At 42.7% G+C, this 25,932-nt stretch overlaps 1 protein-coding gene across 3 annotated transcripts in view; it reads right to left on the bottom strand.

Moving 5' to 3' along the window:
• Window positions 1–25,932, bottom strand: part of Tmem131 (transmembrane protein 131) — a 149,473-nt gene that overhangs the window by 87,683 nt on the left and 35,858 nt on the right. For all 3 annotated transcript variants that reach the window (XM_021159927.2, XM_021159947.2, XM_021159938.2), the window contains exons 2-3: window positions 12,062–12,123; window positions 3,919–3,959 (exon numbers count right to left, since the gene is read on the bottom strand). In XM_021159927.2, the coding sequence (XP_021015586.1) occupies window positions 3,919–3,959; window positions 12,062–12,123 (103 nt within the window). The remainder of the gene's footprint in view (window positions 1–3,918; window positions 3,960–12,061; window positions 12,124–25,932) is intronic.

Below are 25,932 nucleotides of genomic sequence, written 5' to 3' on the forward strand. Positions count from 1 at the left end.
AAAAAAAAAAAGCCAGAGCACTGTTGTGCAGATGTAACTCTAGCATTCCTATGATAAACTCCGAGCTGGAGACAGAACAGTTTGAAAAGTTTACAGAAGCAGCTAGCTTAGAGTACACTGTGCAGCAGAATCAAGGCAGACCTTGCTTCCGCAGGGTGGACGCTGAGACCCAGCTCCAGGAGAGTTATCCTCTGGCTTCCACAAATGCACACTGACACCACACCTACACAGCCCACGTCCCACACACAATAGTCAACTTATAAAACAATTTTTAGAGATGGTGCAAATGTTATCAAATACTTTTTAATTCGATCTAAGGACTATTCCATGAAGTAGAACTCATACAAGAAACTGTTAAAGGTGCTAAGAATCTGTGGCTAAATAGGTCAGAAGCCCTAGGCCCAATACTATTTTTATTATGCTAAATGTACATAATAGGAAAAAAAAAAGCCTCCCAGTGGCTTATCACTATACTCATAGATCAGAGCATCTCTTAACCTTCTTTAAAAAGTTTGACCTGCAGTAGATAGCAGTTAACATGGAGAGCTTCAATGGGGCCACCTGTGACTGTAAGAAACTGTGGTGTGTTCAGCCCTAATGGGACGTTCATGTCACACCTCTCCCTCCTCTAAAGGCTCAGGGATCTTCAGAAAGGGGAGCAGAAAGATCTTAAGAACTAGAGGTGGTAGAAAACAAAGGAAACCATGTCTGAAGACACTGTAGGGCAGACACAAACTCACATCTATTATGACAGCATGCACAGGCTGAACAAGCTCTGTGCTGAATGGCGGACAGCACAGAGGTGGACAGAGGGAGGGCACAGAATCCCACTACTAGGTGAACTAGGGGCATCTGACAGTTGCTGGGGAAGGAGAGTCGGTTTTCTTTATGATGTGGTCCTTACTGGGTATATACCTTGCACCAGGGCAAGAGCCACTCCCCAAACCAGCTGAGCAACACAAACTGGATTTGGTGGGGAGAGGGAGGGGGAAGAAATAATAATCCCAAAGTGGGGTGGGAAAGAATGGGAGGGTAGACAAGAGGTACACATGTTTAAAACATACTATGTGAAATTCTCCAAAAGTAAACTATTGTTAAAAGGTAAAGTATTAAGTATAAGTTTAAAGCGACACTGTTGTTGTGCAGAGCAAGTGCACAGTGAATGTGACGCCTGGTGCTCAGACAGTTCATGTACATCACTCACCCTGCTCCACTCTACCACGTGGCTGCTTGTTTTCTAGGTTTGTTTTTTTTTTCCAGTTTTTTTTTTTTTTTCTGACTGCTTTTTGGTCCCTTTGTTCTCCTGTTTTATCTTTTAAAAACAAAAGAATTGAATTTTCTCAGTTACCGTTTTACCTGTGACTCGTGTATTGGCTATGTCTTTGTTTTTAAAGTACTCTTAATAGTTGCAGGATTCAACTTATCACTGTCTGTAAAGAGCTCAACTCTCCCGCTCGCTCCAGTCTTCTGTTCTATTGTTACATACAGGATGCATGCCATGCAGTGAGTCTCCTAAAATTCAACTATTTGTTTCTATACATCTGCTAATTAAATTTTTCACCAGAAAACATTTCTCTATGTATCAACATATTTTACTTTTCTGATGCTCTCCATTCTTTTGTTAAATGTTTCTACCTGGAATGGCTTAAGCCTCTAACACTTCCTAAAGTTTGCTAGACAAGTGTTTCTGTCTTGCCCACATTTTTCTTACCTCTGTCTGGAAATGTCTTCATTTTTAAAGTATATTTTACAATGGCAGTTTTTCCATGTGACACTTCAATGATGTCACCTTATTGGGAGTTTGGGGCGTGTGTGTGTGTGTGTGTGTGTGTGTGTGTGTGTGTGTGCATGTGTATGGGGGGCAGAGTCTCTTACTGGAACTTGGAGTTGCCAATATGGCTAATCTGGCTAGTCAGCTTGCCTCAGATATCCTGTCACCTGTTCAGAAGCACTGTGTTACAGATGGGCCACCAAACTCTAGTCTGCAGCTTTGGATGATAGCCAGTTTTGACTCTGACCTCAAAGAATCCTGTTTTTAAGACTGCTAGCATATTGATAACTGCTTATACACAATGGAGAATGAATGTCAGAGGTTAGAACAATGTCTGCTATACATAAGAATTCTAATAAATATTTGCTGAATGGGTGAATGAATGAATCATAAACCCCACAACTTCCTGTCAGGTGCTTGAGTTTGCAAGCTGTTAGTACCTGCATAAATGTTTGTTATTTCATTTTAAAACAGCCTTTTAGGTTGTACTACCTTTCACTATATACAATATATGCCATATGGTGACTTCATTATCCCAGTTGGTAAAGAAACATTTTGCTCAGCTTGGTGAACTGATAACTTAGGTGCCCAGATTCCTACTCTCCCACCAAAGGCTGTGCACCCTAACAGCAGACCATGCATAGCAAGTGCCCTCACATCAGGCAACAGTAAGTCAGTACGAGGTCACAGGTTCTGAAGTCAGAGGTTAACCGTTCGGATGACAGATACCATTTAGAGCTTTGTGTTTTCAGTGCCATACCCTCTAACAGCAAAGGCGGCACCCACCGATTTCCATACTTTCTCCCAGTGTGCTAGATAGAGTCTTTCAGATCTGTATCTCTGCTGTCCTCCAAGATCCTAAACCCAGCTACAAGATCTACAACCCAGCTCATAGAAGATGCTAAGATATGGCGAGCAGGCTGATAAACCCTCACCTCACTTCTTTACCAGTTCCTCTCAGTCATGACAGCTTTCTTTCCCAACGCCTCAGGTAGATCCCCTCCCCCTCCACACTGTTGTTGTCTGTTTTGTTTTGTTTTTTTGAGACAGGGTTTCTCTTTGTAACCTTGGCTGTCTTGAAACTTGCTCTGTAGACCAGGCTAACCTCAAACTTAAGAGGTCTAGCTGCCCCTGCTTCCTGGGGGCTGGGAAAGCTGGCCACAGAGAAAACACAGTAAATATGCAAAATTCCATATCATTATGAGACAAATCAAAGAGAATACATGCTGGACTGTCAAGTCGGAAGACCATGCCATGTAGGTGATGAGAGCTGAACCCAGTTCCTTTGTATGAGCAGAGGTGCTCTTAATGGTTACACTGAGCCAGCTTCTCCAGATGAATATCATCTCCATAACTACAGCCAGTATAATTCCACAGCTAATTTCCAATCTGCTAGAATAGGGGTATGCCTTTCTGGATGTGTCAGTCCTAGAGCTCACAAAGGACTTACAAACCTTATGATACTCTTGCAAGACACGGGTACCTCTGTTCTGAGTAAAGACCCTTTATATTTTATCAGGGACAGACCTACAGTTAAATCTTACATGTCACTGAAAGGCTCATGTTTGGGAGCTTGGTTCCCCAGACTCTGTAGTAGGTTGGACTTGGTGAGAGAGAGGGCTTTCTGTCATTAGGAGCACACCCTTGAAGGAGCCTGTGGGACTGTGGCCCTTTCTCCACCTCTTTCTCTCCGATGAGGGGAGTTGGTGTTGCCATGCTGTGCTGGGAGTGCAATTTTCAAAACTGTGAGTCAAACAGACCTTTTCTCTTTGCCAGTTCACCACCCCAGGCCTTTGTTATAGTCTCAGACAGAGTAACGTGCTATCTTACTGTACCACATGGGAATTCAATATAGTCCTTAGAAAGACGTGGCATAAAACCAGGGGTGGTGGCGCACACCTTTAATCCCAGCACTTGGGAGGCAGAGGCACATAGATTTCTGTAAGTCTGAGGCTAACCTGATCTACATAGAGAGTTCCAGGCCAGCCAGAGTCACATAGCAAGATCTTGGCCAAAATCAAGCAAAACAAATAACAACAGAATGAAAAGGAAAACACAGCAAAATGTGTAATACAACACTGCGTGTTTATCAGGACCCCAAGGAATGGAAGCATGCTTGCATGATGCCACGTGTGAGTCCTACTTACCTTTTCTGTTGATATGAACTGAGGCCAAGTGTTGTCTCAGTCTGTAAGAGGAAGAAAACAAGAATGAAACTGCTAAAGCCAAAGCTGCACATTACAGACAGAAGAAACATCAACATATTTTATTCTGTCTTTTATTTTCAACCCATTCCAACCCTTGATTTTCAGGTTAGACCTGGTTCCAAATCACATAAAAGAATAGATCACACTATGAAGTTAGAATGAGAGAACAATCTGGTTCGATCTTAAGTACACCACAAACTAATGTTACTGGCTTCCTTACGTTTGGCAAACAATACAGATCCTGTAGGGACGTCTTTCTTTATAATCTCTGTATGTAAGGCCATACGCTCCAGAGTGTTCCCTTCCTCCCAACTGCCAGTGCGCTGCTGCCATTATGGAGCTGAAGATACAGTGGGAACCAAAGGGCAAACCATTTAAGTAACAAATACTTACACACTGAGAATTGGTTACAGAAATGCTGAAAGGAGTTCCAACGTGATGCACACGAGGAAAGAGCATCTGAAGAGCTGATGATGCTTACACTGAACTGATAGCAACCATGACATGGAAGCCACATGGACAGTAAAAGAGGAAGAACACAGTACATCCAAAGCACAGACTGCAGAAAATAAGGCTGCAAGGCAAGGTGGGAGCCACAAGATGTCCACCTTGCTAAGAAGTCACAACTTCCTCCAGCAGCTGATGGGAGCAGATGCAGAGGCCCAGTCTCAGTCATGGACAAAAAGAATAGTCACAGATGCCAGGCACTGGGAACCACTGCTCAACAAGAACCTCCACTTGGAAGGAAGACGCTCTGGAATCAGATGGTGGAGGTCTCTGTTGAATAGTGTGAGCAGACTTAACTCTGCTGAACTGCATACTTAAAAATGGCGATTCTATGTCTAAGTCCCATGTTTAACACATATAAAACACCTTTAATAATCAAGACAATGCAGTAGTAATGGCATAAAGATAGATTAATGAAACTTGGCAAGTCTAGAAATGGACATGTATACAATCTCTTAATTTTTAGCAAAGGCATCAATGACATTTAAGAGAGAACGGAATGTCTGTTCAAAAGAATCAACAACCAGATGATGAAGTGAGGAAACAGGAAGCTTTACCCTATTTTATATAATGTACACAAATTAATTTCAGAAAGAAATGTCTAAGGAAATATAATAGCTCTATGGAACTTCTAGACATAAAAGTCTTTATCTACACAATGACTTGTATTTGAATGTTCACACAGCCTTTTTTTTTTACTAGAACAACCCAAAGTTCTTATAACATGTAAATGGGAACATAAACTGTAACATACCAATATAACACACTATTTCTCAGCCAAAAAAGGACAAATCATTTATATATATGATATCATAAGTAAATCTCAAAATTATGATGGTGAATGTTGGAACCCAGTGACTGAAAGCTGAGCAGAGGTCACCTAGAGATGGAGAATAAGAGCATAGGAAACCCTTAAGGGAGCTGGGCGTGCTCACTATTGGACTGTAGTTATGATCTCCCAGTATAAAACAGCATGCAGCCTTTTCAATGTGTAATTTAGACATGTATACTATATGCTGTTCACAGATTAATAAAGGGTGATCAAAACATCAGAGCATAAGGAGCTATGCTCCTGTACAAACAGAAACAAAACTCAAGAAATCTATTGCCCTGGGTACTTTTTGAGGAATAAAATATCATAAAGACAATGTAGCAAAAGATCACAAGGACAAAAGCAAAATTATTCAGGATGATAAACTGCAAACCGTCTGTGGTGGTTTGACTAGGAATAGCCCCCTCAGGTGTTTGAATGCTTGGCTGTGGGAAGTGGCATTATTAGGAGGTGTGGAACATTTGGAGTAGGTGTGGTCTTATTGGAGGAAGTGTGGGCTTTGAGGTCTCAGAAGCCCAAGCTACAGACAGTGTGGACACAGTCTCCTTCTGCTGCTTGAGGTTCAAGATGTAGAAGTCTCAGCTCCTTCTCCAGCACCATGTCTGCTTGCATATGCCCATGTCCCAGCATGGTGATAGTGAAGGACCGAACCTCTGAACCTGTAAGCCAGCCAGTTAAATGTTCCCCTTTATAAGAGTTGCCCTGGTCATGGTGTCTCTTCACAGCAACAGAAGCCCTAAGACAACATCTTATGAAGAATTAGCTGATATTCAATAAGAAATAAGATTAGAACAAATAAATTCTTATTGAAGTATAAGGCAGACACAACAAAACAATCATTTAGCTATAATAAAGTCTCATAGCAGGCAAACACTGTGCCCCAAGTGCTGAAAGGAGATATTATAGTAAATGCTATTTTGGCTCTGAGATAATCTGAAAAATAAAATCTTAAACTTGTCTTTACGGTGTATCTTAACATTGGGCCTAAACACAGGGCAGCACAACAGAAAGTGTAAAAATTAGGTGGAAGAGACCAAATTTGCCTTCAGTACACTGAACGTCAAATCAAAGTCTATTTTAAAAGTGTCAGAATCTAGAGCTTAACCACAAACAAGTCATGTCAGGAGGAACAGACACAAGACAAGCCACAAAACAATGTAACAGAGCAAGAAATGCCCTGCCCTGAGTAACTGTACCAGGAGGGGTTTTATAACGGGAAAGTTTCTCTCACACAGCAGTGAGAAGAAAGGGGGTGGGGACTGAAATGTAAACAAAGAACAAGAATAGGAAATTCACTCCAGGAAAGCAGAGGCTGGAGAAAATAGCTCAGAGGTCCAGAGCACTTGTTCCTGCTGAGGATGGTTCACAACCATCCATAACTCCAGTTTGGGGAGGATCTGATGCCTGCTTTTGACCTGCACAGCATGAAGCATGCAAGTGGTGCACCTATACACATGCAAGGGAAAAGGTAAATGGGCCACAACTGTCTGAAAAGAGATTACTTCCTTAAAGAGGACATCTCTACAGAGAATAATCAATTTTACCAGCTGATTGAAGGGACATTTGGCCCATCACATTCCACGACAGAGCTTAGCAGAATTCTGGGTCCTAGAAACTATCTATATCATGTAAGCCGTCTATCACAAATGACTACCACTAGTGGTTCAAAGAAAGTTCTCAGAATCAGAGAAACATGGTAATACCCAAATGAACCCAGATTATCCTTGTCCTGCCAATCCAGAAGAGGCCATCAGACTCCTTCCCACCCTGCAATTCACACCACACGCATGCAGTGCTCGCCACTGGGCTGCCAATTCCAGACCAGTTTGAACACAACTTTTTAGACGGTTCCCCCCCCACCTCTCAATAAGATTCATAGGAGGAAAACAGACTATTTCAATCCACCACACTGGCCTCTGCAGGAGCACTTATGTAATGTGCTCTTGGGCACTGTCAGGTCTCATCATAAATGCAGCTCACAATAGCTCAACTTCCTTAGCAAGGTCACAGAGATCCCTGTGGGCTGAGAGTAAAGGTCTAGGGGCCCTGAGTTCAGCCCTGCACGTGCTAGGCCATCACCACCACTAAACTACTTCCCCAGACCTTAAGAGACGTTTGAAGTGTTACAAAGCAAATGCTATTACCATCAAGAAAACGAAGACACGAGTGACCATTCTAAAGTGCAGGGACAGTCTTCCCTTGACTCCCCAAACAATGAACTACTTGGCTCAAAATGTAAATTTTCCTGAACTTTATGATGTTACTAATTATAGTTTTCATTTCTATTTGTGTGCCCACGCACATATAATGTTTTTCTCTATTATTCTGCATGTTATCTCTTCAGACAAGGGTCTCTTCTCACTGAGTCTGGGGCTTGCAAATTTGCCAAGACTAACTGGCTAGTGAGCTCCAAGGGTTTATTTCCCCTACCCCAGGGCTCGGGTTACATGTGCACCATGCCTGGGTGTCTTAGAATCCCAGTTCCGGTCCTCAGGCAGAGCAGGCATTTTGCTGGCTAAGCCAACTTCCGGCCCCCTTAATTTTTATCTGTAGTAGCATCTTCTTGCATTATAATTCAAAGTGTTCAGCTGTCATACCAATTATGAATATTTCCTGTGGTCCCTGACTTGATGAATGGCTACTGTGATATAAAATTAATTGCCATGTTATTATAGTACTGCTATAGTGTGAGAAAACAAAACTATGCTTAGTGAGAACAAGCACCATAGAAATGAATGCAGGCATTAGGCTGCATCACATCAGAGCGCTGCTCTCCAGTCTACGAGAAAAGCACAGTGGCTAAGAGGGAAGCTTTAAAGGAAGGCTCGGTTCTGTCACTCACCAGGTGCTTACTTGGTTAATTTACTGATTTCTGTACATTAAGCTGCTTGCCTAAGCCTATTACATTCACTTAAGAATTTGGAGGCCGGTGCTATAGCTCAGCAACGAAGTGCTTGTCCAGCACACACAAGACTCAGACTGACTTCCAGAGCAAAAGCAATAACAAATAAAGCATGCCTAGGCAATACCCAATAGTATTACTTTTCTTTTTCTTTTTTTTTTTCAGACACTCCAGAAGAGGGTGTCAGATCTTGTTACAGATGGTTGTGAGCCACCATGTGGTTGCTGGGATTTGAACTTGGGACCTTCGGAAGAACAGTCAGTGCTCTTAACCACTGAGCCATCTCACCAGCCCTAGTATTACTTTTCTATGCTTCCCAAACTTCTGTAAACTTTTACATGTCTCTTTATAGAGGTGAATATTCTCAGCCTTCATAAAAGTTGATCCTAGCTCCTTCTCCCTTCCCTTTCCCTAACAGAACAGAGAGCCCACTCCCAAGACTCTCAGAGATGACCATCTACAACCCACAGGCCAAGCCACTCTGAAACTGGTTTTATGCTTGCTTCCTGGGTACCAGGGATGGACGGCTGCTTTTGTACCACGGTAACAGTAGATGAGTGGTTAAGTGGAGACTGCTAGCACCTGAACCCTCAGACAGCTAATGTCTGATCCTTACAGAATGATTGCTAACTTCTTGCTTAGATGGTAAAAAGAAGCAGTATCAGTGCCCCACTTCCAAAACCACTAAATCCCTACATATGACAGCATCATGTAACATATCTTCACATGAGACATAATGGAAATACTACTCCTGGTGGACTCAAATACTATCCTCTAATACTACCTAAGCAGCCAGAGTCAGGTGAGAATCCAGATGCTGGCTGTGCCCTCACGCCATACACAGCTGTGCACTTTGGCCACCTGATTTCTAACAAATCAGCTATAAATGCAAGGCTGTCCATGATCCCCTGACTCGCTTATTCACCAGGACAGCTCATAGAGCTCAGAACAACACTCCACTGAACAATTTCAGTTTGATGCTAAAGGAATAGTGACCTGAACACAGATCTGTGCTGTCTATCATCAGGACACCTCACTTCCCTGCCATGTAGGTTCATCTACCAAGAACATAGCTCTGCTCTGGTATGCAGAGCTTTGACTGGGGTCTCATTAAAAAGATATACAAAAGGGGATTTCTGAAACAATGGGGAAAAATGAGTACAACGCAGGCAGGTTTCAAATCACAGCAAGCTCTGGTTATCCACTGCTGCAAAGTCAGGCCTCTGAAGCACAGTGGCTTAAGGCAGTTTACTACTACTGCCCATCCTGGGGCTGATGGAGCCCCAGTTGCTTATTCTCATTCATGCCTTTGTGCTGCATCTGTAGGAAGCGTCAGATGTGTTCACTGGTTGTCCATGAAGCTCATTCACAGGAGGGAGAGTGGTGCTGGCTGCAAGCTGGAAGCTTAGCTCCGACTGCTGACAGGAAGCCTAGACATGGCCTCTCTGTGCACATAACCCATCACCATAGGAAAGGGGTGCCCTAAAAGGAATGATACATGCCAAGACTCTGGAGTAAGAAAGGTGTTAGTAGCGTCCTGTGATCTGCCCCTTAGCACTAGTACAATGTTCTGTACACTATATTTGTCAGGGTGCTATTACTATTCTGCACAGTATAACTGATTTAATTTCCCAGGGAGTTGTAATTCTCTCCAACCTGATCTTCAGATCGAGTGTAAGAACCACCCAGCACACACAGAGTTTACAGGTGCACATGGAAAGCACAACATGGAAAGGGCAACAAAGAACAAAGATGTGGTTATCAAGGACCATGTCTATCTAAGAGGAAGGAAATGAGAATCAAAACTTTCAAAAGTGTAGTTGCAAAGACAAACAGGCTCAGGACACCCAGAAAGCCAGCTCCAGCTTACACCAGCAGTCGACCAGGAGACATTGTCACTTCAGAGTAAGTGGGTAACAAAGTTCTGGAGGACACCCAGCAAAGGACACGAAACAACTGAACAGCAACAAGGGAGCTCTGCCCTCTGCCTCTGCTGAAAGTTATTTTAGGAACTGTAGCTGTACCTAAGGAGAGCAGCCAAATGAAATTCTAAATTTAAGATCATCCATAGTGTGCTTGTGGATGGATGGATGAGCACATATGTGTGTGGAATGCACATGCATGTAGGCCGAGGGTCAGCCCTGGTGTATTATTCCTAGGAAGTCATTCACTTGGGTTTTGAGATAGTCTCTTCCCTGGACTGAAGCTCACTGCCGGGCTAGGCTGGCTGGCCAAGGAGCCCCCGGATCCTCGGTCTCTACTTCCCCAGCCAGCGCTGAGATTTTGCTCAGCTATGCTCAACTTCCTCACGTGGGTGTTGGGGATCTAACCTGGGTTCTGATGCTTGCTAATGCAAGCACTTTATTAACTGAGCTATCTTCCCAACCACGTAGCCTGGTTCTTCAGCCAGACATAAGACATACTAAACAAAACAAAAAGCTGACAAGCTAAACTTCATGAATAAAGAAATTCTGTTTATTTGAAGTCACAATTATCTAAGTCAAAAGACCAACCCATCAAGTAAGAACAGTGACAGGATAGAACAGAGACAGGAGGGGTGCTTCTAGTGGGCTGTGCCAAGGTCTTTAAATATAAATCAAGAAATTCCTGATGATGGGATTATAAATTGGAAAACTACCGTCACTGGCTATTAAAAAAAGACATAGATGGCTTGGCAGGAAAAGGCATCTAATGTCAGGCCCACCTGAACCACACAGCAGAAACAGCTCAAACCCCCACTGGTTGTCCTGACTTCTACAGACAGCCACACAAACATACATGTAGAACAAATGTGAAAAACATTTCAGCTTTAGACACAAAACCTGTGCCATAAGAGGCAGTGCAGGTATGTAATCCTGCACCATGCCAGTGAAGGCCTCCACACCCATGCTCACCGACATGGCCCTGGGCAAACACACACAAGAATTAAAGGGCCCGCCCCTGAGAACAAGGATGGGGTTGGAGGGAGCACATGATGGACAGTCTCGGGTGAGAGTAACCAGAATGCACTGCTTACAGGGATGCAAATGTCAAAGAACAAATTTAATCTAAAAAAAAAAAAAATCAGAAAGCTGAAATGGATATAGAGGCATTATGTCTGTACTCCTACTACTCAGGAGGCTGAGGCAGGAGGATCCCAATCTTGGGGCATCCTGGGCTATTAAAAGGAAGGAAGGAAGGAAGGAAGGAAGGAAGGAAGGAAGGAAGGAAGGAAGGAAGGAAGGAAGGACAAGACAAGGCCAGACGACCAGACCCTTCTCAGCAAAACCAATCAAGGCAGATGGCAGTGACAATGCTTTTTCAGCTCTGCAGTTCTTGTTCTCTAGCTGATGACTGAATGAGTTGTCAGAGGATCTGAACTTGGCTTGAAAGAAAAGGCAGAGTATTACCAGACTCCACATTCTAATGTCATGCTTACTACAGTTAAAGATATAGCTTAGCATGGCAAGTGACGGACAGCCAGACAAGACATAAACCTTGCACTGTGCACAGAAGTTCTTTTCTAGGTAAATGCTGAGGCTACACACACTGAGCCAGTGCTTCACTCAGCGCTAACAACCAGAGAGCTCACAGACTCAACCTCATTTGACCTGGCTTTTTTTTTTTTTAAACATATCCTCACAGCCACAGGACACAAACTCTGACTTACTTACCTACAGCTTCCATACTACACAGGGAGTCCACTGTTTAGAAAAATGTTTACTCTAAAAAGTAATTCTAGTAGGAGGTTCATGCAATAACTCCACTGACTGTCTACAGTTCATAAAACATACTTCAGGAAAACCAGTTACACTGGTTTCCAAGGAAGGAAAGAATAGTCATATATTACTCAAGAGAATTACCTGTAGTAGCCCTCCGTCGTCAAAGCGCAGGACTTCTATTATGCTCTCCGACTGAATGAATGCTGTCAAGAAAACAAACCAAACATCACTGATAGGAACAGAAACCCAATTTCACTGTTTGCCTTGCAGTAAATATAATTTTACATTTTAATATATTGCTTACTGGGGAATGTAGGTAGAGTAATTAGCATGTGTGAGGGCCCTGAGGTCAAGACTGGCATCCAGAACAAGCCAACGAAACACTGCTTGTTTGAGAGTAATGGTTACGAGGAAAATAAAGCGAATGCTTCAGAACTTTAGCAACTCTGAAATGCTTTGCTATGTAGTCATGATCAATACTAAGACAGCTTCAATAACCCAGCTGTGCAAGTTGCCTTGAAAATACCTATCTACGCCTGCTGTTGTGAGAAAGGTGGAGTCAGATCATCTGGCTGCACATGATCCTGTGTGCAGGCATTTGTTTTCCACCTAAGCGATCACAGAAGCACTAGCAAACAAAGCTTACTCTACTGTAAGAAACGATGCATACTAAATAAGGCAAAGATGACTAAGGCACACAGTCTTGAAGGCAGATGCAAAGGCCAGTAGCTGTGTTGTATAATATGCCAATGATGATCTTAGCATGTAACAAAATCATCTGAAAGCTGTCCACAGGTAAATATATGTGTGTGTGTATGTGTGTGTGTGTGTGTATGACATTCCTTATAGCAGTTTTATTCATAACCATTCTTTTATGCTGTGTTATAAATGTATGAAGGCAGTTCCATAGGAGTTACACTGGAACTGAATGACTAAGTAAGATGTGAGCAAAGTATGTCAGTATATCAAAGTATGCTGGACCAAGAGTTTACATAGAAGCAAAGGGCGGGAAAGGCTCAGCATAAAGTCGAGATAGACTAATTGCTACAAATAGAAACGCAGGTATGGGGCTGAAAAGATGGCTCAGCATTAAGAGAACTGGCTGTTCTTCCAGAGAACCCAGGCTGGATTTCCAGCACTCACATGGCAGCTCACAACCATCTCCAGGTCTAGGGGGTCTGACACCCTCTTCTGGCCTCTGTATACACTGCATATATATATTGTGCCCAGACAAACATGCAAACACCCACACATAGAGATAAAAACAAATCTTAAAACAAAACAAAACAACCCTAAGGGAGAGAGCGAGATGTGTATAGAGCTGTTAGAATAACGAAATATACTTCTTCCTCACTTAACCAGTGACCTCCCCAGCAGTGATGACCACATTTACACCCACAGCCCACGTTCTGAGACTATTCCAATGGAATGAATTGGGGCTTCTAGAGAAATGCCCATTTCTAGGATTGGGATAAGACACACAATAGGAGCAGAGCATCCTCAGAAAGTAGACAGTACTAAAACAAGAACAATACAACTATTTAAAACATGCTGATGAGAATCTGTACAGAGAAGTAACAGTTAACAGAGAGAGTCCCAAGTGACCAAGGCTAGAGCAGTCTAAGCAGTGGACCAAGTATCACAGGGCTGTAACCCAGCATAGAACACCCGAAACAAGGAAACTATACTAAATAAATACTTGGGAAGAGAAGGGGGGCACTATCACCTCTCTCCCCTTCCTGGATCTCCCCCCACTCCACGCCCAGGTATTGGGGGGGCCCTCACTTAGCATTACAATAGATAGCAAGACCAAACCTCAACAACCTAGTTTCTATAAGAGAACAAAAGGGGGGCTGGTGAGATGGCTGAGTGGGTAAGAGCACCCGACTGCTCTTCTGAAGGTCCGGAGTTCAAATCCCAGCAACCACATGGTGGCTCACAACCATCCGTAATGAGATCTGACTCCCTCTTCTGGTGTGTCTGAAGACAGCTACAGTGAACTTACATATAATCAATAAATAAATCTTAAAAAAAAAAAAAAAAAAGAGAGAACAAAAGGGAAGCCAGGCAGGATAAGAAATTAGCTGATTACACTGCCTACCAGGGTGGTGGTGTTTCCTGCTCAGTGAGCATTCCAGACTCCTTCATGCAGCAATCTCAAAGATGTTATTTTGGGAAACCCCAGGCATTGTCTGCATTTTTTTTTCAATCACAGAGCCAAACTGTTCTATTTCTGATCACCTCTTCCAGTCCTCAGCATATATACAAATCCAATATAAATATTAATCATGTAGATTATAGATGAGTGGCTCTTCCTCAGTCAAATTTCTTAGACATACTTTCCAGAATTAAAGGGGGAGGGTGACATTTATGCTATAAAGGCAAGTCTTTTTTTTTTTTTTTTTTTTTTTTTGTATGTTTTTGAGACAAGGTTTCACTGTGTAGCCATGACAGTCCTCGGTCCACTCTGTAGACCAGGCTGGCCTCAAACTCAGAGTCTGCCTGCCTCTGCCTTCCAAGTGCTGGGATTAAAGGCATGTGCCACTACCATCAGCTTTTACTATAATTTTTGAAAAAGGAAAAATTTCCCAAATATTGCAACTGATAATTGGTTGACCTACCTCTTAATACATTCTAAATTTTTGATGAAAACAGCAATGTAAATAACCGCCAGAGACACAAACTGTGCGCGCGCACACGAGTATATGCTGAGCGGTCTTTACAGTCAGATCATGGTCTCTTTTGGCTGAAGAGGAAGAGGGGAGTTAAATCCTCTGAGAACCAAGAAGACAAAAGCCACACATGCAGGGCTCAGGAGCCCATCTTGCCTGTCACAGGACTGTCTCCTCCATTCACACACACAGTTGGCGGCCTCAGTGCCTGCCCGTTGTTAACACACCACAATCTGCCAATCCCTAGTTTGCTTATTAATCAACCCTGTGCCCCAAGGACAACCTGAAGAGTGAAAGCTGCGGCTGGCGGAAACAGTGGCTTTTTGCTACACTCACTGTTAATAGCCTACAGAGCTTCTTAAAAGTTCTGCTTGTTCAAGATTTTGCTTCAAAATAGGGCTGCGCAAACACAAATGTTTATTCACTGTGGTTTGTGTGGAGCACTTCGGTAGGAAGGATGCTCCTTCGGTAGTAAGTCCTTTATTATGTGAAAGATAAAATACAAACTTATCTCTCAGCATATTTAATACAAAGCAGGCCTGATGAAGTGGCTCAGTGGGAAACTGAGGAAACCAAATCCGCAATTTTGGTCCAAATTTGAGGCAAATTGTATTGAACATCAAATAATGACCAAGAGATGGGCTTTGGTCAGGACTACTCCTTGACTGTAATATCCAAAAATAACTTGTAAGCCCCACCTGCCTAAGGACCAGGTAACTTCCTGGTTTCCTGGGAGTTAACAGTTCTTGGAATCAATCAAAGCCTCATGGGAAAGTATGGTGGCCTATGGGTCTTTATAAACCCATGCAACATGTGTTTATTTCAGGGCCACTCAGCTGGAAGTTCCAGGAAGTAGTCCTACACAAAGTCCACCTCTTGGTCAGTACTTAATATTTAATAAAGCTTCTTTCAAATTTGGCCCCAAAAGGTAGAGTTCAGTTTTCTCCAGAAAATCTCATTTGGAGGCCCCAGTGAGATAACGCTACCCAAAATTTGCTCTTCACTTATGAAGACTTATCTTATCCTTATGGGATGAGCTACCCAGGAGTGCTAACCCTGGTTAGATAGCTAACCTAGCTGACCCAAAGACCTCAGAGAAATGCTTTCCATTTTGTGGACACCTTCTTGTTTTTAATGGAGGCCTCCCTTTTTAGGAAGTCATGAAAGCCTTTGGTTGTCTTAGCCTTCTATGGCACCTGTCTGCCTGGCTTCCGGTTCTGGTGGATCCCAATCTGGCATGGGCTGTGATGTTTATGACCTCATGGCTTCTGGTTATTTCTGGTTAATTAGGGAGTTCAGTCAGAGCCACCCAAGTCCCTCCTTGGTGACCCCCTGGTGAGACCGGGAGCCAAAATATGACAAAAAATGAAGTTTTGAAAGTTTTGTGCTCAAAAAGCTTGGTACCCTAGCAGTCAACAAGGACTAGTGAACCTCTGAAGCAGAGGACTCCAACTGTTAACTGTCATGTCTGGTCATGTCTTGTCTGGTCTGTCTTTATGTGTTCTGACTTGGGGCAAAAGAGAGCCCACACCCATGGCTCTACCTCCTGCCTGGGTCTCACTAGTGTCGAGGCTGGGCCTAACTATCTGCTCCTGGAAAAGTCACTCCTAAATTGGTGGAGTCTTTGGGGGCATGCGATTCACAAAATGCAATGCTTGGGACCAGGGAACAGCTTTAAAACCAAACCAAACCAAACCAAACCCCAGAGTGCCTGTAGGGAAGCCAGCAGCCAATCCTGCTACAGCAGCACTGTGCATGAGAAAATGGGATTCAGCAACTAGCAAGGTGCTCCTCCCCTGAAATTCCAACAGTGGAGCAGATAGGAAAAGTTTTGTCTGCTCATGTTCTATGTGTAGATAGATCTGTGACTTCTGATGTGCCTGTACGTTTTCTTGCAAACATGGAGCTGAGTGAGAACTGCATCAGGCTTAGTTAAATGTACAAACGTATATGGCTGCTGCATGCTTGTTTCTGACTGGTCTCCCTTGAATGCCTAAGTTTACTGTGTTCCTTGTGTCTTGGTTACAGCTAGGCTGCTACTGTTACAGTCAGCCACTGCATTTGTTTGACTGTGTGACCTTAAAAGTTGTTTTGTCTGTTCTACTTTACTGAGAAGCTGGCTCTGGAACTAGGTTATGGCTCACCCCTTTTCAGACCATGACCTGATTTTAAAGTCTGTGTCCGGCGTCAGAAACTAAAGGAATTATTGGCTTATAAGCTATTGTATATGGTTAAAAAATCTAGTATCTGTAACAAATTGTTAACTTAAAATTTGTAACTTGGGGTTGGTAATTAAAAGTCTGTGCTTAGATAATCTTAAAGGGGCTATGTGACATCATTCCATTCTGGGATATAAACAACCCGTGGCTTGCTGCCACCATGGACAGCAGCCCCTGCATGGCTGGTTGCCATCTTTGCTGGAGTTGGAGAAGGTGGATATCCATGGCGTCACCCCCTCTTTACTAGGGTAGCCGCGTGATATGGGCCAACAAAGGAAACCTCTCCAGAGATGCTTTTAGATTGCAAAAGATTTTTATGTAATTTCTGTCCTGTCTTAAAACTTTGTAAGAGTAACCCACTCGGGATTGATTTTAGAGACATTACATTGTTTGTACTGTTAGAGCTTGGTCTTGAATTCTGAAAATTATGATTGTGCTTTGTGTCTTTATTCTTTAAAAAGGAACTTTATTTGTAGAAAAACATGCAGTTGAGAGATTTTAAACTTTAAAAGAAAATTTTGGAGTTTCACAGAAAATTATTTTTTTAAACTGGGTATTTTTAAGAAACAACTTTTAGCCAGGCAGTGGCGGTGGCGCATGCCTTTTATCCCAGCACTTTGGAGGCAGAGGCAGGCGGATTTCTGAATTCGAGGCCAGCCTGGTCTACAAAGTGAGTTCAAGGACAGCCAGGGCTACACAGAGAAACCCTGTCTCGAAAAAAAAAAAAAAAGTTTAAATTTGTAAGGTTATGCAACATTTTAGTGTATAAGGTATTTTATTATAATGTTTTTGTTAAAAAGTGATCTTAATAAATAGATTTATTTTTACAAAAGGCTACAGCTAGACACCAGAAACTGAAGTATTTCTATCTTATGTTACAGTAAGACAATGACCTTAAGCAGAATGAAAAAGAACTAGGAACAACTTCTCAGACTATGGTCAGGATCCCTTGAAGTCAAAGAACACTTTCCACAGGGGTAGCCTAGGGTTGTCTGCATGTTGGATGTTAACATTGACATTCATAACAATGGCATCTCAATGGCAAAATTACAGTTGTGAAATACCAACAAGAATGACTTTATGGTTGGACGTTTCACAACATGAAAAACTGTGTTAAACAGTCACAACAAACAGTCACACAAAAGTTGAGAAGCACGGGCTTAAGAGAATGTTTCTCCTTACTTAAGGTCTATTCAGGCTAACAGAGACTGACTTAAGGATGCATGCCCAACCTCCTTCCTTCTGCAGCATTGTTAATAAGCTCTAGCTATTTTGGCAAGCTGAGTCATGAAGTAAGCTGCTGTATTTTATAATGGTACACCATGGAAGGATTAGAAAAGTTCCCAGTCTCTATGAACTGTGCTTATGATTTAAAACTCTTATCTTGATACAGGAAGAGCTTCAATTCAAAAATTGCTATCTTATTATATAGATTAAGCTTTGATATGCTCAGAATTATACTTATAGCCGTGCTAAGTATTGATATAATTACTTACAGAAAAGAGCTTCGTCTTTTTATGCATGTTTTCAAGGTATACCCTAAAGCAAGTACCTGGAAACAAACAAGGACTGTTTAGCTCAGATATACTTCATAAATAACTGCCCTCAAACCTGTCAGATCTGCTAAATATGGCATTTAAGATGTTAAACTTACTATGACAGATTTCCAAATACTAACAGTGATGCCCAAGGTTTCCAAGAAGGCAAAGGACACAGCGACAAAGGACTGTGCAAGGATTGTGTTAGTGCTAACCAGTGGACCAGACTGCCCCAATGTCATGGAGACCACAGGAGCCTGGGATGACTGTGTAGGTAATGATTAGTCTATCATTTTAATTGACACATAGGTCATTTTGATTATAATTTATCCTTCTTAGATCCCTGATCACATTGATGGCTAAGATGACTGTAGCTTTGTCAGCTCCATCCCTCAAGGCTGCAGCCATCTTGTTAGTTCATGAGTTAAAGTTACTAGGTCTCTAAGAGAAGGATACAGTTTTGCCTTGCTCACAGGCTTCATTTTAAAGGATCAACAGGTTTCAGGTGTAACTTTCCACTAAAGGAACATGCTTTACAATGACTGTTTTCAATAATAACTATTCACGTCTCTGGTAAACGGTTAGATTTTTTAAAATTGTTCTGAGATATATGAAGGTTTTAGGACAATAAAAGCTTAATAAGTCTCAAACATACTCTAAGATATGTAAAGTAATTATAAAAGCGTCTCCATCCTTGCCTTCCTGTGCTTCTCTTCCTCTGAGGTGCAAAGGTTCAGAGCTCTACCACTCACCAGCAGAGCTCTGCAGCCTGGAGATGGAGCACAGGCTGCTGCGGATCATCACAAGCGCGCAGTCTCAGTTTTCTTTGGTTGTTTTTTAAATATGAACTTAAAGATGCTTTTCATCCGGCTAAAACATCTCTGTCCAACTATAGGCTCTGTGGACAGAGGAAATTGTGTAAAAGATGTTCATGCTTTTTAGCCTAAAGCTATAGCTTTTGCCAAGACCCAAGGCTTGGGTCTATTCCTGCTGTTTTACAGACATCTGTTAACAGCTTTTTCTACAATGTAGATTTCAGCACAATTTAACACTAAGATATCTCTTTTTGTAAACTAAAAACCCATGTAAACCTTCAGGGGGTGAAAGAAGTCCTAAGACTTGTATGCTCCTGTCACAGGTCAAACAGGCTCCAGTTAAGTACAGCCTAAGTTTCTGCGCCTGTCTAGTCCTGAGAGTGGGATTTCCCCCTGGTCCTGAGATTTCTCCCTTTCCCCAGTTACTAGAAGACTTTAACTCTGTCCCTAGTCTACTTGTCTCAACAGATTTTTCACCTGCTGACAGGCTCCATCCAGGGATCACCTGTGGACTTTGCAGAGAGCTGATGTAAACCAGTCTAGCCTATGTGATTGCTCAGTCTCTTCAGCTGGATCAGCTCATCTGATGCTTCTGACAAATGCCCCATTGCCCAGCCTCTGCCTTGCCTTCCTGGGCTCTGACAACAATGTCCTAATGTCAGCTGGAAGTAGTTACCAAAGAGAGTAATCATCCCACCCCACCACCATAGGCTGAAATGCTAAGACAAAAGGAAACTCCCTGGCATACAAGACAAAATGGCTACCTGAAAGCCAACTGATATACCAGAAAAGTGGGCCTGGATTTGTCAACTGGTAGGTTTGTTAACTAAAATAGTCCTACAATATTATAGGGCACTTGGCCTGTGTTCTATAAAACAAAGAGGTATAATGTGACTTTTTAAAACTGTTGTTTCTGGGGGCTAGAGAGATGGCTCAGCAGTTAAGAGCACTGACTGCTCTACCAGAGGTCCTGAGTTCAATTCCCAGCAACCATATGGTGGCTCATGACAATCTGTAATGGAATCCAATGTCCCCTTCTGGTGTGTCTGAAGACAGCTACAGTGTACTCATACACATGAAATAAATAATTAAAAAAAAAAACCAAAACCCTGTTGTTTTTGTACAAACCATTCAGGATTATAATATGGCTGTATCAATTAACACTATAAAAAGGAGACCGAGACACATGACTGGTGTTCCACCCATTCCAGGCTCTTTCTAGACAGTAGCTCTGATGTCAGCCATCACAGGGTCTTTGGCCCTCTTGCTTCTGCTAATTACAGTGGCTCTTACATCACTGATACAATAGCTAAATGCTAATCCCTACTGGGTACTGTTAAGCTGACGGTCACTAGATCCAAAATAAATGAGCACACGTCACAGAGCCAAGGATTTGACCCAAGACACAAGGGGGGAATCTAGTACCCAAAATTAACTTGCAAGCCCCATCACCCAAGGACCAGGTAACCTCTTGCTTGAAATGCTGGAAATTGAAGTTCTGGGAAAATAACAAAAGCCTCATGGGAAAGTATGGTGGCCTATGGGTTTCTCTTTATAAACCCCTGCAACACGTCTTGAGGCCACTCAGCACAAAGTTCCAGGGAGTTGTCCTGACCAAAGTCCATCTCTTGGTCAGCATTTAATATTTAATAAAGCTTACTTCAAAAATGTGTAATAAAGCTTGGTCCAAAAATGTGGAATTGTTTTTTCTCCAGCAAATCTCAGGATCAATATTAGCAACCTGAGTTTGATTCCAAGTTCCCACATACAGGTAGGATAAGAAGTAACTCCACAAAGTTGTCCTCTGACCTTCACGTGTGTGCTCTGACATGTGTGCATTCCCCATGTACATATGCACATGCACACACAACAATAATAAAAACAATTTTTAAAATACAAATTCAATTTGTGTAAATTGTGTGTGTGCCCTGCCTCTGCTCTGAGTTCCTGTTCTAACTTCTTTCAATAATGGACTACAAGGTAGAAGAAACCTTTCCTCCCCAGCTTGCTTTTGGTATTTCAACACAGCAATAAAAACCCTAATCGGGACACAGTGCCTGCCACCACACTCCAGCTTTTCCACACAGGTTCTGGAGACTGAACTGAGGTCCTCATGTGTGGCAAGCATCTCACTGACTGAGCTATCTTCCTAACCCCCTACTCTTGGGACAAGGTTTGACTATCATTCTATAAATAGCCCACACCGGCCTTAAGTTTGCTCTTCTCCTGATTCTGCCTCCAGAGTGTCTGGATTACAGACATGGTCTACTGTGTTTGGCCTTATGATGGCTTCAAGTATTCCACTACAATAAGAAAATGGACTAAAGTCAGGGTTGGGTTTGTAGAACAGTGAGTATCTGTGAGCCGGGGTTAGTGCTACCCGTAAAGTTCATCAATAACCACTGGGATCAGTGTCCCAGTGTGAGTGCTGACTGCTCATTTCCCTGTGGGTCCATCAATTGTTGCATGAGATTGAACTGTTACATATGCACATAACTAGCGTTATGAAATTCACATCTTCTTAAAGAAAGGCTATTTTCTATATTGTCTACTAAAATGCAATATGTAATCCTATATAATGCGTATGTACAGGATTTAATACATCTAAAACTTAAATAAATAGAAATTTCCAGTGAACCCCTGCAATCACACGCTATGAAAGATGAGACAGAAAAATCATGGATATGAGCCCTACGCTGGCTACACAGCAAGAACATGCCCAAACCAAAACGTGTTACAGAATAACTTTATAGCTGTTAAATGTCATAATTTAATTTTCACTTTACCTTAAAGTATTTAATTAACATTTGAAAATCAATAAAGTTAATTTAGAACATATAAAATGAATTCCTGAAAACCACTACTTTTAGCACCGTAACCAGGAGAATCACCAGCACACAGAAACTTAGGCTGTTACACCTCCCTGCTCCTGCCATGAGCTGAATCAGCAGGGGCGGAAGCGGCTCCGTGTGGCTTTGAAAGTCACGGGTCCCACCACCCACCACAGCAGCTTCAGACCTGTGAGGTGAGTAGGCTCCTTGCCTGCTGAGGAAGGGACTGACAGAAGACCCAAAGTCACCAAGCAAGCAGGGACAGTCAGTGTCCACCAAAAATGAATGGACCAACAAAAACACAAACATAGAAACAGGAAACACGGGTCAGAAAACATTACATACAGGACATAAGCCAGATACACAAGTTCAAATATTCTAATTCCACTTACATGAAGTATCTAAAGTAGACACATTAATGGATATAAAAGTACTAGAAACTGGGTGGTTGAGGTAAGTTAATTGCTTAACAAATATTTAGTCCTATTTAGTCTCAGGGGTGATTAAACGTTTAGAAGTAGATACTAATGGTTTCCTAGCAACCGTCTATGTAACTAATGCTACCAGACTATGTATCTTAAATACTTACAAGTGTACAATTAAATGTTACTTAAAAATCTATAGAACATGGGGCTGGTGAGATGGCTCAGTGGGTAAGAGCACCCGACTGCTCTTCCGAAGGTCCAGAGTTCAAATCCCAGCAACCACATGGTGGGTCTCAACCATCTGGCGCCCTCTTCTGGAGTGTCTGAAGACAGCTGCAGTGTACTTACATATAATAAATAAATAAATCTTTAAAAAAAAATCTATAGAACAAATTAATTTTAATGTTACAACATATTATTCAACAAAATATTAACAAACTGAATCTAGCAATGTAGATAAATAGATCCCATGCTATAGCCAAGGCTTTTGTTCAAGGTATACAAACTGTCTCAAAACTTAGAACTCAACCATCCTAATATGTAACTATCGATCATCAGAAGAACTGAAAGAGTCCCAACGACCCTGTGCTCTGCAAGGCAGGGGAGGCGAGACTGCCCCAAGCTCGCCTTTAGGCGGCCCTGAGCAAGGCTTGAGTGCACTCTCTGAGGCTTGGGCAGCAGAGGCTCTCGATGGCACTGTGTTCAACATGCTACCAGAAACCCTGCACACAAGAAGACTAAAACAACTTTTTTTCCCCAAAGAAATAAAACTGTCTCCATTTGCAGACTAGATAATTGTGTTTGTAATACCAAAGAGGGATAAAAAAGAAAAGAAAAACTGAGAATTACTTAGAATAAGTAAGTTTCGAAAATTTGCAAATACAAACTCAACCCCCAAATAGAATCATATTTCTATATAGTAACATAAATATGTGAGAAATTATCCAAATTTAATGAAATACTTAGGTACTGTATAGCACACATATACTAAAATCTACAAAAAGATGACAAAGGAAACCAAAGCCTCCATAATTAGTGATGCAGCTACTGGCAAGCTGCCCTGCTCCAGTAGTAGCTCACCACCCATCTTGAAAGTAGCCCTAACTCTGCTTGGTGGGCCACAGAGCAACAAGATACGGTGCGCATGGGCATGGGGAGTGGGAGACAACAGCCTTGCTAGGAGGAAAGAGTTTGGCGGGACCTGCAAGGGGTGGACAAGAGCAATGACCACAGGGGCTGAAAGAAACTGAAGGGCACTATCTACATGCAAGAAACCAAACAAGTTTAGAAAATATTTTCCGATGGAAAAATACTTTAAAAAAGTCTAAATGGACTGCCTGGAGTGCTGGCGCACACCTTTAATCCCAGCACTTGGGAGGCAGAGGCAGGTGGATTTCTGAGTTCGAGGCCAGCCTGGTCTACAGAGTGAGTTCCAGGACAGCCAAGGCTACACAGAGAAACCCTGTCTTGAAAAAAACAAAACAAAACAAAACCAAAAAAAGGTCTAAATGGGCAAACATGCCATACTCATTGGCTGAGAAATGTAAATATGTCCAATCTTTTCATTAGATCCTATGAAAATCTCAGGACAGCTTTCTGTACACACAGACTAACTGTGACAGTATTTTTTGACTTTCAAAAGGTTTGGCTCTGAGTATGAAAATGGTATCATTGAAGAGCTCTGGAAAGCCTTTCTTTCACAAAAAGCGACCAACAACTGAAAGAGTGCTGGCTCACACTCTAAAAGACACCAAAAATACCCGGCGGAATTGGTGTCATTTACCTGGCTCTGCTCCCATCCTCTTCTCTCTGGCTTTGTGGCAACTCTATCACCAGTCACCTCCACAGTGGGAACCAGCCTGGCAGTCACCAGGGAGGCAGGAAGGCCTGGCAGGCCTTCAAAGGTTCACTTCCAAAGAGCTGTCTACGTGACCTGTACACTGAGTCTCTGTGAGGCTCCACCTGGACAGCTTTGATCTGACACAGAGCTGTCTATCTATAGAAAGTTTGGACCCTAGGAACATTGGCCAGAGAGATCAAGGTCTAAAACGATTTCATCCTGTAGGGCAAATAACTATTAGGGAAAACTTTCTGACATTTTTACTAATGACTGAGGCTTGTTTAGCTGGTGTAAAACACTGCGACACAGCAATAAGCCTAAAGAGGAGGCAGAGAGAGCCTGGCTGCTGTTCCTCAGCACACACATCCCTGTTACCTGCAGAGAGCTGGTTCCAAACGGACCCTGGGAATAATTCTCAAAGCACACAGCTCCCCTGACCAAGGATGGCTGCGATCGTATTCCTATGTCTCCCTAGACCATGCAGAGCCCTATAAGGCCAGGCCTGAGAACAGAGGTGGTGGGCAGGAGGCCCTCAGGCAGTACAGAGCTTTTGTTGATGCCCATCATCTGCTGTAACTCCAACATGACATCATAGGCCTTCCAGAACTTTAAATCTTCTGACCATTTCATTTTTAAGAAGCACAAATAATCATTGTCTTTTAAGGAAATAAAAGTTTAGTTTTGCAGTTTACACAAGCTTGGCTGTGCAGCAGAGCCCTGGAAGCCACAACAGCAAGAGGACCAGAGGCTGAAGCTGAGAACAACACAAGTGCTGAAGGATGCAGAAGGTGGAGAACCAGAAGAAACAGTGTGAGCTCAGGGCTGGACGGGATCCTCCCACTTGTACAAATGAGAGCCTTGACAACACAGTCATGGGGCACAGTGCCAGACACTGGTAATCTCTGCAGAGGAATGGGTAGAGAAGCCAGCCTGCTCTACATGGTGAGGATGAGTTCTAGTCCACCCAGGCCTACAGACCCTGTCTCAAAACAATACAGGCACGTGCGCACACACGCACGCGCACACACACACACACACACACACACACACACACACACACACTCCACCCCCGACTCCCACCCCCTTGTACTGCTCTCCATTTTAAAACAAGACCATGAGTAAAAAGAGAGTATATGAACCCTGAAAAAAGCCAGGGTCAGAAAGCAAACCCCTGTAAGCACAGCCTGCCCAGACAGACACACTGCAGCAACTTTTCATCAAGGAAGTGGCTCTCTGGGAGCAGGCGACCAGAACCCAAGAGGTAGAGCAAATCCAGCTCGCTTTGCCTTTGGACTACATCGCTGGCCCTTGGGGTTTTGTTTTTGTTTGCTTGTTTTGCTTTTTTGTTTTAAGAAAGAGCTCATCTTGTAGATTAAGCTGGCCTTGAAATCATGATCTTCCAGCCTCAACCTCTCAAGTGCTGGGATTACAAGTATGTGTAAGGAAGTTTTGTTTAATCTCGAGAGAGGGTGGGTGAGATGACATTGTTTGGTGGTGAGTTTCAAACTAAAGACCATGCCCCTGCTAGGCAAGCTCTTTACCACTGAGTGGCAACGCAAGCCTCTCAAAATTTTAAGTCAACAACAAAAAGACAGCACCAGGTTTTGTTCTGTTTTCTAAATCTTTTCTATAAAATCCACCTTAATTGCATTTCAATACTATATAAGCATGG

The sequence above is a fragment of the Mus caroli genome, chromosome 1, assembly GCF_900094665.2.
Source record: "Mus caroli chromosome 1, CAROLI_EIJ_v1.1, whole genome shotgun sequence".
Classification (NCBI taxonomy): Eukaryota; Metazoa; Chordata; class Mammalia; order Rodentia; family Muridae; genus Mus; species Mus caroli.